Raw genomic sequence first — 20,739 nt, 5'->3', positions numbered from 1 at the left:
GCACTTACCTGGACGACGTCATTCGAAGTAGTGGCCGTTGCAATCCGGAATCCGACGATGTCGTTTTGGCCTATGCAAGGGAGAGCCATTGAAAGCAGTAGATTCCGGAGATTATTGAGGGGATTCTTAGTTGTGTTAGCATCTTTGTCTTATTTATCTTGTACTCTTTCCTTTTGGGGATTTTATGTTGAATATTGAATCAAAGTTTTCCTTTATCATCTCTATTATTCTTTCAATCCCTACCCTATTTTCTCTCTATTTCTTTTTGATTGCAGCATATTTTCATAACAATTCAAATACCCGGAGTATTCCGGGGTATCGATCCACAGGGAAGCGGGGCGCATCGAGCACTAGTTACTAACATACTCATGTGAAGCTAATCCTAACGAAAATGGTGTTTGGGCGATTGCAAAGGTTGTAATAAACGAGAATAAAGAAAGCTTAATTGATGAAAACAAATAGAAGGAGAAAAGGGATTTCCGAGTTTAGGTGTTTAGTCTCCTAATGCCAAACTAAGGTGAAATATCATATTTGCGTAAGACAAGTGTTTAGATGCACTTAAAGAGGGGAATCACTCTCATAATTCCTACAAGACAAGGGGTAGAACAAGCATCATAAACAACTACACTAAACACTCTTTTCCAAGAGGTGCAAGCAAGATGCAATTGTGGGTGCCCTATTTTATATCCTAACTCCCATCAAGATATAAATATAGCAAATGAAACAAGCAATTGGATCCTTAATCACAAGCATCATCAACATCAAAACACAATTGCATAACAAGTCATAAACCCAAATGTAAATATAACATAGGAATATAAAGAATAAAGGCAAAGGATTCATCAACACCTTTCACCCAAAAATCCCAAAATACTTTAGCCAATCATGGCTATAATAGAATTCAAAGCTCAAGTAATAAAGAGTTTACAAAGACTAGAAAGTAAAGGAAAGGAAAAGAAATTCTCCCAAATATAGCTTTCCAAGCTTCCTTCTTCCTTCCTAAGCCTTCATATCTCCTTGAGATGACTATCTTCTTCTCCAAGAATGGTGGATCCCTCCTTCACTCCATGGAAGAGACAACACCTTACTCCCACTCCTATTTGCCTCCTAAAAACGCAGCTTAGCTTTAGGGTTTTGGGAAAATGAGCTTTATATAGTGGGAGCACAAAATAGGGGCAAAATAGGCAATTCCGCGCAGCAGCTTCTGGACTGTCACTGGCTTCTCGACGCGTCGAGAACAGAGCTCGACGCGTCGAGCCTGGGATAAATTCCTTAATTTCTTACGGTGCCTTCTCGACGCGTCGAGCCTTACTCTCGACGCGTCGAGCCTGTGTTGGCTCCAATTTTCACGACTTGAAATGTTTTTGTCGCAACGGGCGGGATTCCGAACACGTCCCGCTCTAAAATCAGCATTCTTCATTTGTTTTGACTCCAAATCATGTCCTCAAATGTTCCTTTGCTTTGCGTTTGATCTAAAATGGCTTCAAAATACTAACAAACGCCTTAAACGCACCAAAATCAAGAATAAACCAAGTCTACACTAGAAAGCAAGGAAACATGAATTGAAGAAGGCAAATTAATACATTTAAGCTCCAAAGATGATCTAAAACACTTAGATAATTATGCACAAATGAGGTCATATCACTTTTTTCCCCCCTTCTGCAAAATCCTAGGGCTGTTATAGTTATCCACCCACGGTGAACTCTAAACCCTTCATAACATTAACAATGGCGACATAATCAGTGGCCAAAAAAATGCATTACACATACCTATTTTCATCACCCCCTCCATAAATGCTCTGCATTTGCTTCGTCGAGGTGATGTGTCGGCCATGGATACAGGTGGGAATAAGTCGATTGCACTTAGAATTCTTGGTTGGTGGTAACCCTCCTTCTCTTTTGCCTTTGTCCCAAATTGCACTAAAGAACTAGATTATGTCTTTCTTGTTCATTGACAAAGGCGACTGAAGAATTGAAGATTATGCCTGCGGGATTCTCGCACCTTCCATCTAGGAGGCCTGCACGATTGAGGGATTTTTACCTTTTTACCCCACTTGCGTAAATAATAGCAAAATACTTGATGTACTCCCGAAATCACTCTCAACATTTACTCCTACTTGCGTTCAAATTTGATTGGAGGAAGAAAAAAATGAATGCATAAATATCATGACCCCTACTAAATTAAGCAATCAAGGCATGACATGTCATAAGGAGTAGAAAATGATAATAGAATTTGAGAGCCCATGTAGAATTACTCAAATACTAGCAACTGTTACATTATTAAACCATTTATTTTAACTCCTTCCTACTGTGCAATCTCAATCGTCCATGCTCATATTTCCAAGGCAGTTAATAATTCACACTTCCCATGTGGGATAATATATATATATATTAAGACTTAAGTTTTTAGTTTTTAAAATAAAAATTACACTAATTTAAAATTTTGACTAAGAGTTGGCCGGGGATTGGAAACTTTATCCCCACCTAATTTTCCGCAAGAATGGGAACGGGGACTATTTTCAATTTCCCGGCGATGATGGGACTAAGATAGGAACGGGATTGGGGTTTTTGGACGGGGACAGAGAGTATACTCTCCTCCCCCGTCCCACCCCGTTGCTATCCCTAACCTTAACTGTATTAGGCATCTTTAAGCCATACCATATATACTCCAACTACTCCTTAACTATAGTAGGCATTTTTATACAGATACCATACTCAGACTAATCCGCGTTCACACTGGCCTAACTCAATTAAAGGACAAAGTGCTAACCATATTGATGAGATGATACTTGAACTCCAATAGTTATACCATGGACCTGGGTCCACCTTGAAAGGTGGACATGTGTCCATTTACATACTAAATGTTCACAATTTGAATTGTGAACATTCAGTATGTAAATTGTGAACATTTAGTTGTGAACATGTAGTATGCAAATCATGTATTTTAGACCCAGGTCCATAGAATAGTTTGCCCTTAAACTCCTAACATCTTTTAAGAAATGATAGTGTACAACCACTCACGCTAACCAAGCTAATTATAGTAATTTGTCTTTCATCCCAGAAATGGGTACTTTAACGTTGGGGTATGAGTGAACAATTGTTATGCCATGGACCAAAGTTCATATAGCATTGTGAAATTTAAAACAAAATTTTGTACATTAGTAAACACATTCTGTACCTACAGTTAACCGTTTTTGTATATATAAACAAATAACTTGATAATTGCTGACACATAATATGATAACTATAGGTACAAAAATTGTTAAATACATGTACAAAATATGTCAATTACAGATACAAAATATAAATGTTATTTTTAGATCAAGGTCTACCATGCAAGGTAGACCTTATTCTAGGGATGTCAATCCGGCCCGAACCCGATGGGCTAGCCCGAAAAAACCCGAAACCGACAGGGCTATAGCCCGAATGGGTTAGCCCGATAAAAAAATAGCCCGATGAGCTCGAAACCGATTAGCCCGATGGCCCGATAGGGCTAGCCCGAAATTAAATGGGCTAGCCCAATAGCCCGAACAATTAAAAAATATTTTTTATTATAAAAGTGATGTAAAACATAACATACTTGAAATTTATAGGTGAGTTCATCTTTAGTATTTTTTTTATCATTAGGTACATTTTTAAATAAAATTTTAATAAATATAAATATATATTATATATAGTTAATAAATAAATAAATAAATAAATAAATAAATATATATATATATATATATATATATATATATATATATATATATATATATATATATANTATATATATATATATATATATATATATATATATATATATATATATATATATATATATTTATTTATTTATTTATTTATTAATTATATATAATATATATTTATATTTATATATTTATTAAAATTTTATTTAAAGATGTACCTAGTGATAAAAAAATACTAAAGATGAACTCACCTATAAATTGTTAATTTGTTATGTTGGTATTTAATATTTAGATATTAGATTTTGGATTTGAGTTATGTGATGTTTCATGCATAGTTATTACGATGCCCCGTTAAGTCGCGACACCCCTTGACCGTCTTGTCGTCTAGGAAATGTTAAAATTTGGGGGTCTTAAACCGAACCGAACACCGAACCAAATTAAATTCGAATCGAAATCGAACCGTTTCAATTGCATTTGTTTAATTTTAATATGCTCAATGCTCATCCGGTTGACCCGTTCTAACGAATCCGGATCCGGTTGACGACTTGACCCCTTTTTATCGAATGTAAGTATTCATTTTCGATTTTAGTTCAAATAGTCTAACCCGCCCGATAAGCCCGACAACCCGAAGGTTAGGGTTAGGGCTAACCCGAATCTGAGATTAAAATAATAATTAACCGACAACCCGACAGGGCTAGCCCGAAACCGATAGGGTTGGCCCGATTGACATCCCTACCTTATTCCTTGTATAATTTGCCAGGAGTGAATATATAGGCCCAAAGTAATGGTGAAATGCAATCATTATTGCATGGACCATGGTCCACACAGCTGTGTGGACCAAAAATAAAAAGTACATTAATTTTGTACTGAAAGTACATTATTTTTATACTGTAGGTACATTATTTTAGGGTACATTATTTTTGTACTGAAGGTACATTATTTGATATATACTATCAAATAATGTACCTACAGTACAAAAATAATATACCTTCAGTACAAAAGCAATGTACTTTTTATTTTTGGTCCATGGTCCATGCAATAATTTGCAGGTGAAATGGGCTTAGAGCTGAAGAACACTGAATCATCCAAAATCCAAGCCCTTTATCTCTGCGCGACTAGGGCATCATTCACTTCACTTCAAATACTCATTTGAGCTTCTCTTCTCTTCTGCTTTTATTCTTCAGCCCTGCCGCAGAGCATCTTATTTCCGCTAACCAATCACCATGGGGTACTATGCATTTTCTTGAATACCTTCTTCACATATATTGGGTTTCAATATGTTTTTTCGATATGTAAATGTATAAATGTTTGTATATTCACCCCACCTTTGGATGATCTTCGACAATCTTTTATGCTATGTTTTGTTGATCTGAAAGTTCATTATATAATCAACATTAGTGTATGCATTAATGCTGAGTAACATATTCTCCATCTCTGTGGGGATGAAGCATAAGCTTATAATGCTTTCACAAAAGTTTGGAACTTTAGATTGTTTTTGTGTTTGCTGGATGTGGTTAACATATTTGAATGCTCTTTCATTCAAAGAAATGAAAGTATCATCTGTATTGTTAGAATAATATAATATAAGCATAGCATTTCTTTTTTGTATTTCATTTTTGTTTTGTGAGTGGTTAGATAAAGTCCATCTTGGCAAAGCTGAGGAGCCCTGCTATTGGCAATGATCAGCTTTGAATGCTAATGGACTTAAATCAAATGTCACTCCTAACTGTTCTGGGCTGCTTAATCTCAGTGGAGTTTCAGATCAGTGGAGATGAAACATATTGGAATAGTTTATATTGCTTTCCTTTGTACTCCCCTTTTAATTTGAATCTTGGACTGCATGTGTTTGCTGGATGTGGTAAATTACTTGAATGGTTTATCATTTGAACACATTAAAGCGTATCTGCTAATGTGTTGTATTTTGCACTATTATAGTATAGTATCTGCACATCATATTTTATGAAATTTGTTTGTTTATTTGGTAAGGGATTTTCATACATCAGTCCATCTTGGCAAAGCCGATGAGCCATTCAAATGGCAATGATCAGCTTTGAATGCTAATGGACTTAAATCAAATTGTCTCCTAACTGTTCTGGGCTAACCAAGTATAGTGGAGTTGCAGATCAGTGGAGATGAAACATATGAGTATATATTACTCTCCTTTACACTGCCCCTCTTAAGCAAGAACCTAGGTTGCCTTTGTGAAGATATCAGCTTACATGTTAAAATGTAGACTGTTCTATTGTAATATCTATGTGAGTAGCATAAATTATTTGAATGGTGTATCATTTGAACACATGAAATTATCAGCTAGTATGTTATATTTTGGACTATTTGTGTTTAACATATACATAGCTATATATTTTACCTATTTTGTTTGTTTATTTGTTGAGTGATTTGATACATCAGTCCATCTTGGCAAAGCCGATGAGCCATTATAGTGACAGTGATCAGCTTTGAATGCTAATGGACTTAAATGAAATGTCACTCCTAACTGTTCTGGGCTAACCAAGCTCATGGAGTTACAGATCAGTGGAGATGAAACATATGACTATAATTACTCTCCTATATACTGCCCCTCTTAAGCAAAATCTGGGTTGCATTTGTGATTGCTCAATTTGGCAGTGTCTGATTGATGTAATATTTTAAATTCATGAGAAAGATGTTGGGGGAGGGGGGGGGTGTTAGTTAGTCTCTTTATTGTTTTTATTTTGAGCATTTTTGTCAATACTTTACTTTCTTAAAACATAGGAAGACACGTGGAATGGGAGCTGGTCGCAAGCTGAAGTCCCATCGTATAAAACAACGCTGGGCTGATAAGGCTTATAAAAAATCCCATCTAGGTAATGAATGGAAAAAACCATTTGCAGGGTCTTCCCATGCTAAAGGGATTGTTCTTGAAAAAATGTAAGTGGTATGTTAGCACCATTACTTTTTCCTTGTGACTCACTTGAATAAGTAACTTGCTTTTCTGATTGTTAGTTTTGCCTTTCGTTGTTTTTGTTCTTTTGCAGTGGTATTGAGGCTAAGCAGCCAAACTCTGCCATTAGAAAATGTGCCCGTGTACAGCTGATTAAGAATGGGAAGAAAATTGCGGCCTTTGTGCCAAACGATGGGTGTCTAAATTATATTGAGGAGAATGTCAGTACAATTTGCTTACCTTTTCATTCAGTGTTTATTAGTTGAAATTCTTAACATGTAGAATCTGCTTCTTTTGCAGGACGAGGTATTGATTGCAGGATTTGGTCGGAAAGGCCATGCTGTTGGTGATATTCCCGGTGTTAGGTTCAAGGTTGTGAAGGTTTCTGGTGTGTCTCTTTTAGCTCTGTTCAAGGAGAAGAAGGAGAAGCCAAGATCATGAGCAGCCTTGGAGTTGTTTTGGATAAAAATGACCATTTCTGTCCCTAGTATAGGTTTTTTGTAATGTGAGATTTCACTTTTCTGTTTCATCATGGCAAACCAAACTATGTTTGTTAACAAGAGCAGAAGTTTATTTCACTATATTCTTAGCTTGTGTTTTTTGATGAATCCTAAGCCACAATTGGTTTGATGTACATATGCATTTAGCATGAAAAAGGGAAATGAAAAATGTTGAATCTGTTGCTGGGTCTTGTAGTAAGAACCAATGAATAGACTGACAAGAATCTCTTTTCTGGTTCTTGAAGGAAATTTCTTTTGTGCCAAAATGAATTTTAATGAAATTTGGACCAATGGGGGGAAAATTTTGAATCACCCCTAAACTATAAGGGAAAATACTATATGACTTTCACGTTTTACTCTTTTTCACAAATTATTGATGCAAATATCATATCATTGTTTGTCATATCATGGAGCAAACAAGAAAATTGTGAGCTCTATTGTGTGAGTAATAACATAGTAACTTCCTAGCCTCTTGCTTCTTGACTTAGATTACAACACTAATCCGAACTTGGCGAAATCACTAAATCAGGTGTTAAAATGGAAAAATTACTTATTAAAAGAAAAAAAAATATTCTTGATTAGTTGCTATGGGCAAATTGCACAAGTTGAAAACCAATAAAAAAACAAAAAGGAATATGAACACCTGCTTTATTTTGAATTGTTTATACTAAAGAAATAGAGAAAAGTAGAGATGGAATCTCTTCTTGAAAACATAAAATTGGAAGGAATATTGTTGAAAACATATAGTCCGTAAAATGAAGTGGAGTTGGCAGGCATGCACCATTTTCTCCTGGGAACAAAAATACTGCAATCAAACATCACTCTCTACTCTCTACTTTTCTTGAGAATGACTCACTCACTCCACACAGATTCAAACATATGCCATACTGCATATATCATCCATCCACACACCACTCTCCCAATTTATTATTATTATTTTTTAAATCTTTTGTCTAGTTTATTAGAAGCGCAATAATACTAGGATTGTGACAGGTTTCATATTGGAATTTTTGTGAGGGTGGGGGTGGGGTTATTTTCATAGACTTCCAGCAGTATTTCCCATGTTTTTTCAACTTTGTATAGAAAGTTAATGAAATTTGGCATGAATTGAAAGTATTTTGAGACTATGGCGCACCTTAAATACACAAACCACGTACCTTAAGTACATAGAAAGCACCTTAAAAATACAAACCACGCGCACTTAAAGCTTTAGGCCGACACACCTTAAGTACACAAACCACGCACCTTAAGAACACAAAACCACACACCCAAGGTTTTAAAATGACGCACTTTAAGTTTCAACAACTGACACACCTTAAGAAGGAAAATTATGCACCTTAAAAAGGAAAATTACACACCTAAAACAACCGCACGGGAATTTATATATATATATATATATATATATATATGTATGTATGTATGTATGTATATAATCACTTCCCAAGTGAAAATTGTAATCTAATCTGGGCTATCAATTGGGTAAGATTTGATGGATAAATTTAATGCATATTTAATTACCTTTTTTTTAATTTAAGTGGCGGAGGTAATGGAATAATTTTTTTCGTTGTTTCCTTTCACGGAGTTTTCTTAGGCGTTTTTATCCTTGATTTTAAGGAGTTTTATTCGGTAAGTTTTATTGTTTCCGCTTAGAGCTCTCACGCCTCTCTTTGGTTTCTGACTATGATTTTTCGTCGTTGGTTGTGAGCTTTAATTTCGCCATGGATTCATATTTATTCTTTTCTCTCTTTGATTTTTCGTCGTTGGTTGTGAGCTTTAATTTCGCCATGGATTCATATTTATTCTTTTCTCTCTTTTTGTTTTCCCGGTTCGTTAGAGTATGCTTTTGATTAGGTTTGTTAATGAATCAATGATTTTAGTGGGGTGTGCATTGTAAGCAAGAGCTATGCATTGGTGCACTAAGTGTGGTGCAAAGTAGCTCTTTTTTTAATCGATAGGGATATTTATCAGGGGTGGTGCATTGTAGGTTGTGAGAATGTTCATTAGTGCACTTAGTGCAATGCAATATGTTGGAATGTGCATTGCTGTGAGTGCGTCGGTTGCGCACCATATAGTCAATTTTGTGGGGTTTAGGGGTTAGGGTTTGTGGTTTAGGAATTTAAGGTTTAGAGTTTTAAGGTGTGCACTTACAAAATGGTATACGCTTGTGTGCACTTCAAGAGATACAATTGTGCATTGCTAGCGGTAAATGTGTGCATTCTATGGGGTAGTGTTGTGCATGCTGTGTTAGTCTGGGTGAGCTATGTGTTCAGGTTGTGTTTGCAAAAGTTTCGTGAAATGGATGCACAACTAGAGAGTTATCGATGCACTACATTTGGTATAGGAACACATGATCAAAGCAATATGAATGCACGACGAATGCACATGGTTGGTACTCGTATTACAATGATTGCATAGTCTATTTGTTTGCTGGCCATAAGGATGTCGATATGGTGACTGAGGTAGAAGGAGCAATCCATAATTGGTAATGTAGAACACTAGGAAGCTTAGAGATACTATTTGCATTTGAAAATTACAGTGAGAGATATTTATGCTTTTTTGTTTCGAATTGATGCTATCATGGGGACTAAACTGCCTTTTAGAGCAATTTTCCTTATTAATCCTTGCCTTTATCAGTGCTAATTAGTATATTATGATGATTTGATTACAACCCTGGATTGTCTATATATATTTATTTATTTATTTATTTATTTATAGAGTCCTGTTTAGGTGCGGACCGACCTTAACGTGCAAACATACAAACTTCTTCACTAATGCACGGTAAATTCATCATGAATGCATTGCATCTACTACATGTCTACATGAATGCACCAAAAATATTACATGAATGCACGGTAATTATTAGACAAATACACGGTGCATTCATGCAGTAGTCACAGAGCTGGAGTAGTTATTGTACATTCATGTAGAATTTATCGTGCATTACTAAAGAAGTCTGCATGTTCTCACGTTAAGAGATGTTCTCACTTAAAAAATAAATAAATAAAAACGTGTGTGTAGGGGGTGGGGGGTGGGGGGGGGGCAAGGTTCAGTTGAGAAAATACTTTCACTTAGAAAAGTTAGGACTGATATGATCTATCGATTTGAGTAAATCAACGTTTGAGGGTTGTTGAAAAATAATGAGAAAAATGTAATCATTCTTATAAATATTTAAAATTTAAATGTTTCAATAATTATAAATTTGATTCCGTATTTTTTACTAAAATCGTTAATCGTTAATGAACATTGATGAATGGATGAGATTAGTGCTTAATTTTTACACGAGGAGCATGTTTTCGTTTCATATTTCCTTATATATCAATGCACTAATTGAACGTCTACACATCCTTGGAGTCACATGCAGTAAGCCAGTAACCACTATATATATATATATATATATGACTAACTGATCTGATCTCTTTCTTCCGCTTTTGGGACCATTTTTTTTTTGTAAACACTTTTGGGACCATTTTATTAATTGAAGTGGGCTTCCATTGACTGGTCTCATTTCTTTCTTTCGCGCTATTTAGCTCATTGGTTCAGTAGACAATATTTAAGAGAAGAGACTAAAGTTCGAACCTCGATAAAGTAGTGTGGAGATTATGCCCAAAGTAGGTAAATTTCTTGTGTCCACGGCATTTGACCTTGTCTGTTGAGTCATTGAGTGATCGTTATTTACCTCCTCCTATATACTCTGTTGGGCAGGGTGTGGAGGCCCTTGAGATTTGAGATTCAACCTTTTGGGAGAAGAAAAATCTATTCATCTACATATCAAACTTCTCCTTCTACAAAACCAAAACTATCCTAGTAGACATTAAAAAACAACTATAAATCTACATCTTAACCAAAATTTCCTAGTAGGTTAATTACATTATCAATTACGTTCTATACTAAAATAATCTATACCTAAAGTACCAACGAGCCAGACTATTATAGAAAAATTATATTAAGGGGTATTAAGTTCTGAATTTGAGATGGATCAAGTTATAGGAACAAAAAAATTTCATCATATGACGTGATATATATATATATATATATATATATATATATATATATATATATATACTAGTTTTTCTTATGTGCGATGCGCATTCGCAAAAAATAGGTGCTAATATTAGTATTTTGTATTAAAATTTTAAATTTATTTAAATTTTAATATAATAAATAATACTAATAATAATAATAATAATAATAATAATAAATTATGTATAATTAGATATTTATATTTTAAAAAAAAATAACTAACATACAACTCTAATATTTAATGTGCATATATTATTATTATTATTATTATTATTATTATTATTATTATTATTGAAAAAGATAAGAAAATATATGGTGGATGCATGTGCATAGTAACAATAGTGGAAAAAATAACGGAAGTTATAATAGTAGGGGTATATTTGTCCAAAATATTATGTAGTACAACTTTTATAACATAATATACAAAAAAAACTTAAGGGAAAAAACTGAAATAAATGAGGGGTTAACATTTATTTACATTTATTATGTTTTTAGATATATATACAGAGTATATATATTCATATTTGATTAATAGGTATATTCCTTTTCAAATGTGGGGTATGTAAAGTTGGTCAATTTATAGTACTCAATAAATTAAAAGAATTTTATTAATTGCTATGGGTACATTTTAAAAAAATTAAAAAATTTATCACTGTAGTTTGATCCTCTCAAATTGATGAATGAGGCCTTAAAGTACGCAATATATGTTCCTTAGTGCAATTAAATCGCATCGCTTCTATCTAGGGAAGGTTACTATTTGACATGGTAATTGAATACCCGACCCGGAACCATTAGCATGACCGACAGTTGCCGTTCAAACTACCCAAGACACCTCACTCCTCAGCATCAATGCGCAACGGTCCAACTCCTCAGCATTGATGACCAACGTTCAGCTCCTCAAGCATTGATGTCCAACGTTCAACTCCTCAAGCATTGATGTCCAACGTTCAACTCCTCATTAATGCTCCGTTACTGAGCTGAAAGGAATAAAAAGACTCACAACCACGTAGTGAGACATGACACTTGAACTTAGACAAAAACACTCTGAACTCAATTGTCTACGGAGCATTATACTGAAAATACCGTACTCAACACTATTCAAATATTCAAATAATATCCGGTAACACATTATTACCGTCACTATTATATCACATTTGATATTAGAGAAACTGTGCACACCAAAATCTCACTTTAGATCTGGGGTTGCATATTCAATCTCTTCAGAATATATCAATAAGACCACATGGTACAATTCATAGGAGTTGACAAATTAAAGAATGGAGAAAAGCCCATACGAGCCTGCGCCGCAAGTTATATTAATTAAAGTCTGTAGAGAATATTTGTCAATCGGAATTTCATTTCAGAGCTTCCATATTCCCATATCAAATTGTGCCATGGAGTGATATGAAGTAGCTGGAGTATAATTCTTATATTAGAAGGTTACGAATTCAATTCGTTGTCAACACTTTTTTATCGATCATCGTACAGAATCTTTCTAGTATTGTTTTTACCCCACAGAAATGAATTATTTTAATGTACACTCTCGAATAGTGATTATGTGTTTTCCTTATTACTCAAAAAATGATGAATATGTAGATTTGATATATTCATTAAACCAAATTTGAACCTGTGACATATATTTTCTAACATCAAGTTTGAAATTTAACCAACTAAACTACTCAAACTATTAACAACGTGAACATAAATATAAGTTTTATATACATATTAATGCTATATATGTATATATATATATACATACATATATATAAAGGGGTGGGTGGGGGAGGGGGGCAGCTGCCCCCACACTAGCTCCGTCTCCACACTAACTCCGTCTCTGCTTGTCAACACTCTCTCAATCCAGTCCATTATACAGAGTCTTTCTAGTGTTGTTTACTCCACAAATTTACTTTAATGTACACCATCGAATAGTGACTATGTGTTTTTCTTGTTACTAGAAAATGATGAATATGTAGATTTGATATATTCATTAAACCAAATTTGAATTGTATATTTCAATTTCAATGGTGCAAAAAAGCATTATCGACTAGCAAGTCTGGCACACTATTTTACTCTCGTTTTGTAAGCCTCCACCAAGTTTAGCAAATGAGGAAGAGACATTTTTTCTCCAAAATTATATATAATTCATTAAATATTAGTTTAGTCAAATTTGAAATTAGTGGTCTAATCGAACAGCTTTTCAATTCAGCTCCAATTCATATATTTCAATTCCAATATCACTTTTGATTTGATTTAATTAGGTATAGTATCAAAGGGATGCCAAACATACAAATTTTAATTTCGAAAAAATTAAAAATTAAAAGGTCCAAAACCAAATCAAATCAACCCTATATTTCAGATTTGAACTGATTCACTTTAAGTCAATTCAATTTACATATACCCTAACACCTATATTCCCCCATTGCTCTCTCTCACTTTGCTTTTTTATTTAATTTATCTATTTATTCTTTGTGACAAGAAAAATGCGTATATCCCGGGTGCACATACTCACACATGCTCGGATCATACTTCATACATAGAAAAGGACATTTACCGACCACGTTTGACCTTGTTAGGATTCGCCCAACCCGACTTGAAGACAAGGCTCCTTCTTAACTTAATATGAGCCTCTACTCGAAGAACTTTAGGCTCTGTGCCGACCCGACTGATCGGCTAGGGTCCCCGAGCCCATATGATAAATACTAAAAGATAAATATAGATAATAACGTTCAACTTGAGCACGTAAGCTATAGGTCAGTCAAATATTCCATCGCACGTGAACGCTGCTCCTTAGCCTCCGAGACCACCGAGTGGATGAGGAACACGTGCTAATATTCCGACATGTGTCTCCTCCAAACTCCTATAAATACCACATTAAATGTTTGTAGGGAGACTTTTGGGACTTTCACCTAACGCCCATTAGCTCGAGAGCCTCCGACCTACTATCACTTATTCCCAAGAATCTCCTAGCGTATTTACCACATCAAAAATCTATTGTTATTACCTAATAGTGTGCATTGGGTAAACTCGATTTGCTCATTGTAATAGCACACAAGCCACACAAGAGAGATAAACCATACTAGGAAATCCATGCAATAGACTCAATCAAAAAATTAATGTATTGACAAGAATCAAACTCGATCGTGATCTTCATATAGTAAAATTATGTTTCACTTGTCTTTCGGGGCTTTGCTTTTTGATTGTTAATTTCTTGGGAGGAGAAGTCCTTTGCATTGATGGCTTAAAAAATTGCTGTCAATTTGTCCTAAAGCAGACTTCTCACAGCCAATATAATGTTACTGATAAGAAAAGATGAAAATGATATATTGTATCTTCATATCATATATATATAATATATAGTAGTCTAAGTACAATAATAAAATAATAATCAAATTCCACGCCCAAATCTCATGTCGGATTTGATTAGGGATGTGCTGAAAAATCTATGGAATTGCTGTACATGCTAAGGTCCATCAGCCCTCTTTGTCATTTAACTATTCCACCATAATATCTTTACTTTAATCAATTTAATTAATTAAATATTCGATACGATCTACCTAAAAATAAGAAACAATCATGGATAAATATCTTCAACTTTATCTACCCATTTTATACTTCAAATTTGCGACCAATATAAAAATATTACACTCAAAATCTCACTTTTTCTACTTAAAATTTTGATAAAAGACACTAATTGCGAGACGTGTCTTTGTTGATCCAAATCTCGAGACTCGGCCGCTCCTATCTAAAAATTATGTGGAAGACACTAATTACGAGATGTGTCTTAATTGACTCAGAAGTTCTCAAATACTTATTCTCTAATTTCCACCATAAAATCAATTCAATACCTCCTTTTTTTTCTTTTTTATTTTTATTTTTTAATTTGATCCTTGTTAGGAATTGAAAATTTGTAGCCAATATAAATTCATAAAACTTTGTCATGCCTGTACTAATTTGAAAGTTTCTCTATTTCTAACAATTTTTCTTGCATTTACTAATTTGAAACATTCTCTATTTTAAGTTCAGTAACGTGATATTAACGTAACTATAAGATTAGAAACTTAACGTTTTCTAAACAAGCAAACAAATTCCACATGCCAATAGATGTAATAGAGTTGGTTTTTTTTTTTTTTTTGCCGCATGGGCAGTTGATTTGGTACAAGAGATTAAGGAGTCTAGCCTTTATTGATCAATTGATTCACCATGATTTATCCCTCCGTAATCCTATCGGACCGAGGTATGGACGATTTGAATAAATGTGATAGAGCAGAATGAGATTGAATCTAAAACCTTATAACAAAAAGAAAAAAAAAATGCTTGATAAATTAAAAGGCATTCTACATATTAGTGTTGGATGTAATTACTATGATTTGTAAATAAAAACATCCTAAATGTCATTTCACTTAATATGAGAATTTTTTTTTTTAAACAAAAAAAAAAAATCAAGAACAAACAATGTGTTTAGAGGGCAAAATATGAAATTTTCATTAGTTTGTCAATCAGTAAAGGAGAACAAGCCTAGCTAGCCACATAAACACAGTCCAAATTTAAGAAGGGAGAAAAAGAAGAAATAAGAAGAGAAAGGATTCAGGTGGTGAATCCAATCTCTTGATACAAAAAAACCTCAGAAAAGGGAGCATTAAATTAACTAAGCTTTTGAAGCCTGAAGAAGATGATCTAATGAAGTAAAAATTGTATGAAAAGATTTGGTGATGAGAAAGAGAGAGAGCAGATTCATTTCTTTCTTTCTACTTATCAATAATCTACATGAGAGGGCTATTGAGAAGTCCATGCCACGAAGAAGATGACCCAAACCCATTCCCATACCCATACCAGTTTTGCTTGCTTGAATCAATCTGATCCCCCATGTTGTTGTTCCCTTGATCTCCTCCCACTTGCTGCCATGGAAATGACCATAAAACCCTGTTGCTCTCCCCTTCTTCTCTCGCACTGCACATCTCTTGCTTCACTGCCGCCGCCGCGCCTCCGCCGCCGAGGTGGTGTTCCTCGTACGGAATCCCCATTTCGCCGCCCACGTTGATGTTCCCGTAGTACATATTATGGAACGGTGCGTTCGCCGCCGTTTCAAGAAACCCGTGGTGGTGGTTTCCGAGGACGATGTCATAAGGGGTATTATTGGGATTACACATCATGCCCATCTCATGTTCCCCTACCCCTAGGTTGGCTTGCTTTTGTAGTCTAGCCAATGCGAGGCTAAGATCGCTGGCCTCGTAAGGCAAGCCAGCCAGGGATGGCAACGGGGCGGGACTGGAACACAAGGACTGGTCCTGGCTCCGGCTCCTCGACGAAGCCGAGGAAGCCGAGGACGAGGACCGCTTGTTCTTCCGGCAGCCGCCGCCGACGGGGACGTTGCGGAGGGTCCCACCTTTGGTCCAATACCTGCGGCATGACTTGCAGAAGTACCTAGGCTGGGACAGGCTGTAGTTGTTGTAATAGCAAAACTTTGTGTTGGTGGATTCACACCTTGGGCATTTTAGTGCTTGCTGATCTGCTGGCCTTGGCTTCTTCTCTTGCTGTGCTTTTGTGCACCCCAACATGCTTTCTAGTGTTTGTGATGACATTTCCTATATATAACCCCAAAAAAATAAATTAATAACCAAATCAATCACGTTACAACATCAATAACAACCTCAATTAAATTACAGGGTTTCAATTCAGATTCGAGATATAACCTATTGCCAACTAAAAAGTACAAATCATCTTATATGTCCGAACCAAAAATTTTAATCTTGTAATGACATTTAATTTCCGACTTATAACCCAGACAAAAAAAAATAACAATTTTGGATTAATTACAAGAATTCAATTCGTGTTCGAGATATAACTTATTGTTAATCAATTCAAGTTCAAATCTCAGTCACCATCTTAGTACTAGGAAGCACTAAAATGAAGTAAGATTTGAATCTTTAATTATACCCATAGTAAAAAAATCATGGAGATAGAGGTAATTATATATGTACCTGTGCACTAGAAGGATCCATCCATGCACCAATTTTGGTTGCAAAGTTGAGCTTCTGAGGATGGAAAGGGAGGGGGTTGAGATTGATGATGAGACAGAGGGAGTCGGAGAAGTTAAGGATTTGATTGGATGAATGGAAATAAGGGCGAGCTTAAGAGCCTAAAACAAACAAAACAAACTGGGGGTGAAGGTGGAGAGGGTGTCTGAGACAAACGCATCCCAGACATATATAGACAGAGAGACGACACTGGGAGAGATAGAGAGAGAGAGAGTATAATAATTGGTGAAGAGGTGTACGGGGATGCGTGTATTGTGGGTAGAGAGAGAGAGAGAGATAATAATAATCTCTCGCTGGAATTTTCTAAATTAAAACGGATTCATTCATCATCAGCTGCAGTGCTGATGATGATCAAGGCTGTGTTCTGGTTGTGGGGCCCCGCGGCGTGGGAGTGCAACTATACCACTGGGCCCCATACTCATTTCTGTGGCCCCCACCCACCCCAGTTTCTTCCTGTTTTCATTATATAATTTCTCAAGTAATTAAATCTCTTATTACATGACTTACTTGAGATTTTATTAACAGAATCATATGTGATATGTGGTGTGATTTCAACTTTTTTTAAAAACAAATTAAAATTCTCACTTTGTGATTTTATTAATAAAAGATAAATGCAGTAATAAAGATAATGGTCCACTCTTTTTTTAAATGAATTCATGTAAGCATTAAATAAAAACAAAGATTACTCTAATTTATGGATCTATCTGGATAACATTCATAAAAGTGAAAAACGAGAATGAATTTATTATTTCCCCGTAAATTATGTATGTATTAGTGTTGTAATCTGTGACCGTATTTAATGTTTGGTAAATGTTAAATATTCCTTGTAAAAATTGAGAATGAATTTATATAATTTCTTTCATAATTTAAATGTTTCGCATTTATTGTATTATATCATTAACTCTATGAGTCCACTTCAAGTCGATAAATCGAGCTAATCCAACTTTGCCCGCACGGAGCTTAACTTACTAGTTCAGTACTTCATTATGCAGTATTTGGAAAAAAGGATTTATTAGGATCATATGAGATCACATGGTGAAATTGTGAGATAAAATCTTGTCTATCAATCTAATAAATTTTAATGGTCTAAATTGATCTAGATTAAACGTGTGCAAACGCGATTAATCTAGACCATTAAAATTTATTAGATTGATACACAAGATTTGATCTCATGATCTCACCTAAATATGTGATCTCATAGGGACCCTCCTCTGAAAGAAGATATCAAGATTATTTGAAATTCGATAGTGACAATCTACTAATTCATTTAGTTACTATAATTTACATTTTTGCGCATGCTCTATCAGTCCAAGTATAAAGTTCTTGGAGTTGAAAATTCAACGTTTTGAGAGAAGAGCTAATCCAGCTTCAAAATTAAATACCAAACTATATATTTCTGAAAAGTATTAGATTGCAGGCAATATAATGAAAATTATTTATTAGATTACATATGTAATGGTGTGGTAACTCAATAACTTGTGAGTGTATTTATTAATATTGGATAAAAGTTTAAATTATATTTTGTTTGTAATATTGGTAAAGCGTACAGTACAACTTCAGTCACCATTTTTCAACTGTTTTGTCCTTTTTCAGGCATATTTTCTTAATATCCGAAATCATTCTTTCCCTCAGATGTATTTTGTAATAAATACGAGAAACTTCCTAGGAAAAACAGAGAATTTTCTATTTTATATTTTTCTATCAGAATAAATTGATTCTTTAATTTCTTGAAGATATCCTCACATAATTTATTGCAATCATGCCCTTAATTTTAACAAAATTTCAACAAACGCATATACGTACTACACTTTCAAGAAGTAACTCTTAAAAGTTCAATTATCGTTCTGCAAAATTTGTCCCCTCAAAAAAATAGTTAAAATAAAGAAATAAAAAGTTTTTTATTTAAGAAAAAAACTTTTTTTTTAAATTAAGATTTATTAATTAAGCTTAATAAGGAGAATTGTTGTGACTATATGTCATTTGTAGTCGGTATTAAGAATATATTTAGTGATAAAATTATATTTTATAAGAATTACTTGAAAATTAGTCGTTTAATTTTTTTATTTTTTTTTGTTTTTTAATTTTTGAGTTTAAATAGACCAGATTTGGTATTTTAACTACATATTTTTAATTCTTGCTATTGAAAGTGTCACACTTAATTCTTCATGAGAATTAAAAGTAACACTTTTTTAGTAGCTAGAGAATCAAATATGACCAAATTAAACTTGACAACCAAAAGTATAAAGAAAAATACAATAATCGTGCACGTATGGGCAGCTTAATTGGTCACATGGGTGAAATTTGAGAAGCAAGACTAGGGATATGATGATATTTCTATGAGTGTGTTGCTGGCTACCTATGAGGTTGATTTTGGACACCCGGATTATAATTTAATTTTGTAGCGCACGTTAATTTTAGACAATCTGGACAACCAGATAATAATTTAAGTTTGTAACGCACGCTAATTTTAGACAATCTGGACAACCGGATTATAATTTAAGTTTGTAACGCACCCTAATTTTAGACAATTTGGACAACCAGATTATAGTTTAAGTTTGTAACGCACGCTAATTTTAGACAATCTGGACAACCGGATTATAATTTAAGTTTGTAACGCACGCTAATTTTAGACAATTTGGACAACCATATAATAATTTAAGTTTGTAACGCACGCTAATTTTAGACAATCATAATAATTTAAGTTTGTAACGCACGCTAATTTTAGACAATCTGGACAACCGGATTATAATTTAAGTTTGTAACGCACCCTAATTTTAGACAATTTGGACAATTTAAGTTTGTAACGCACCCTAATTTTAGACAATTTGGACAACCAGATTATAGTTTAAGTTTGTAACGCACGCTAATTTTAGACAATCTGGACAACCGGATTATAATTTAAGTTTGTAACGCACGCTAATTTTAGACAATTTGGACAACCATATAATAATTTAAGTTTGTAACGCACGCTAATTTTAGACAATCATAATAATTTAAGTTTGTAACGCACGCTAATTTTAGACAATCTGGACAACCGGATTATAATTTAAGTTTGTAACGCACCCTAATTTTAGACAATTTGGACAACCAGATTATAGTTTAAGTTTGTAACGCACGCTAATTTTAGACAATCTGGACAACCGGATAATAATTTAAGTTTGTAACGCACGCTAATTTTAGACAATCTGGACAACCGGATTATAATTTAAGTTTGTAACGCACCCTAATTTTAGACAATTTGGACAACCAGATTATAGTTTAAGTTTGTAACGCACGCTAATTTTAGACAATCTGGACAACCAGATTATAGTTTAATTAGTTTGTAACGCACGCTAATTTTAGACAATCTGGAAAACCGGATTATAATTTAAGTTTGTAACGCACGCTAATTTTAGACAATTGTACTATAATTTAAGTTTTACAATACACGTTAATTTTGAGCAATCAGACTATAATTTAAGTTCTATGACGCACGTTGATTTTGGACAACTAGTCTATAATTTAGGTTACACAACATACATTTTGATTATAGATAATCGGACTATAATTTAAATCTATGACGCACATTAATTTTAGACA

The 20,739-nt window shown here is 34.2% G+C and overlaps 2 protein-coding genes across 2 annotated transcripts; one reads left to right on the top strand and one right to left on the bottom strand.

The window, feature by feature from the left end:
* Positions 1–4,762: 4,762 nt before the first annotated feature.
* Positions 4,763–7,283, top strand: LOC116025000 (40S ribosomal protein S23-like). The gene is made up of 4 exons (XM_031266047.1): positions 4,763–4,913; positions 6,437–6,592; positions 6,700–6,826; positions 6,906–7,283. The coding sequence occupies exons 1-4, from the start codon at positions 4,909–4,911 to the stop codon at positions 7,044–7,046; spliced, it is 429 nt and encodes a 142-aa protein (XP_031121907.1). The 5' UTR covers positions 4,763–4,908; the 3' UTR covers positions 7,047–7,283.
* Positions 7,284–15,582: 8,299 nt separating this feature from the next.
* On the bottom strand, positions 15,583–17,389 carry LOC116024553 (dof zinc finger protein DOF3.2-like). The gene is made up of 2 exons (XM_031265467.1): positions 17,104–17,389; positions 15,583–16,707 (listed from the first exon to the last, which is right to left on the bottom strand). The coding sequence occupies exons 1-2, from the start codon at positions 17,122–17,124 to the stop codon at positions 15,886–15,888; spliced, it is 843 nt and encodes a 280-aa protein (XP_031121327.1). The 5' UTR covers positions 17,125–17,389; the 3' UTR covers positions 15,583–15,885.
* Positions 17,390–20,739: the final 3,350 nt, after the last annotated feature.

Source organism: Ipomoea triloba, chromosome 7, assembly GCF_003576645.1.
Source record: "Ipomoea triloba cultivar NCNSP0323 chromosome 7, ASM357664v1".
Lineage (NCBI taxonomy): Eukaryota > Viridiplantae > Streptophyta > Magnoliopsida > Solanales > Convolvulaceae > Ipomoea > Ipomoea triloba.
This window is presented reverse-complemented; position numbering and strand designations above follow the sequence as displayed.

What these genes read in the sequence shown, in the direction of transcription:
- LOC116025000 (XM_031266047.1), top strand. An exon ending in GGGATTGTTCTTGAAAAAAT is followed by an intron (nt 6,593 to 6,699) that starts GTAAGTGGTATG and finishes GTTCTTTTGCAG; the next exon opens with TGGTATTGAGGCTAAGCAGC. An exon ending in TAAATTATATTGAGGAGAAT is followed by an intron (nt 6,827 to 6,905) that starts GTCAGTACAATT and finishes CTTCTTTTGCAG; the next exon opens with GACGAGGTATTGATTGCAGG.
- LOC116024553 (XM_031265467.1), bottom strand. Translation starts at nt 17,124, where the DNA reads ATGGATCCTTCTAGTGCACAG. An exon ending in TGGATCCTTCTAGTGCACAG is followed by an intron (nt 16,708 to 17,103) that starts GTACATATATAA and finishes GGTTATATATAG; the next exon opens with GAAATGTCATCACAAACACT.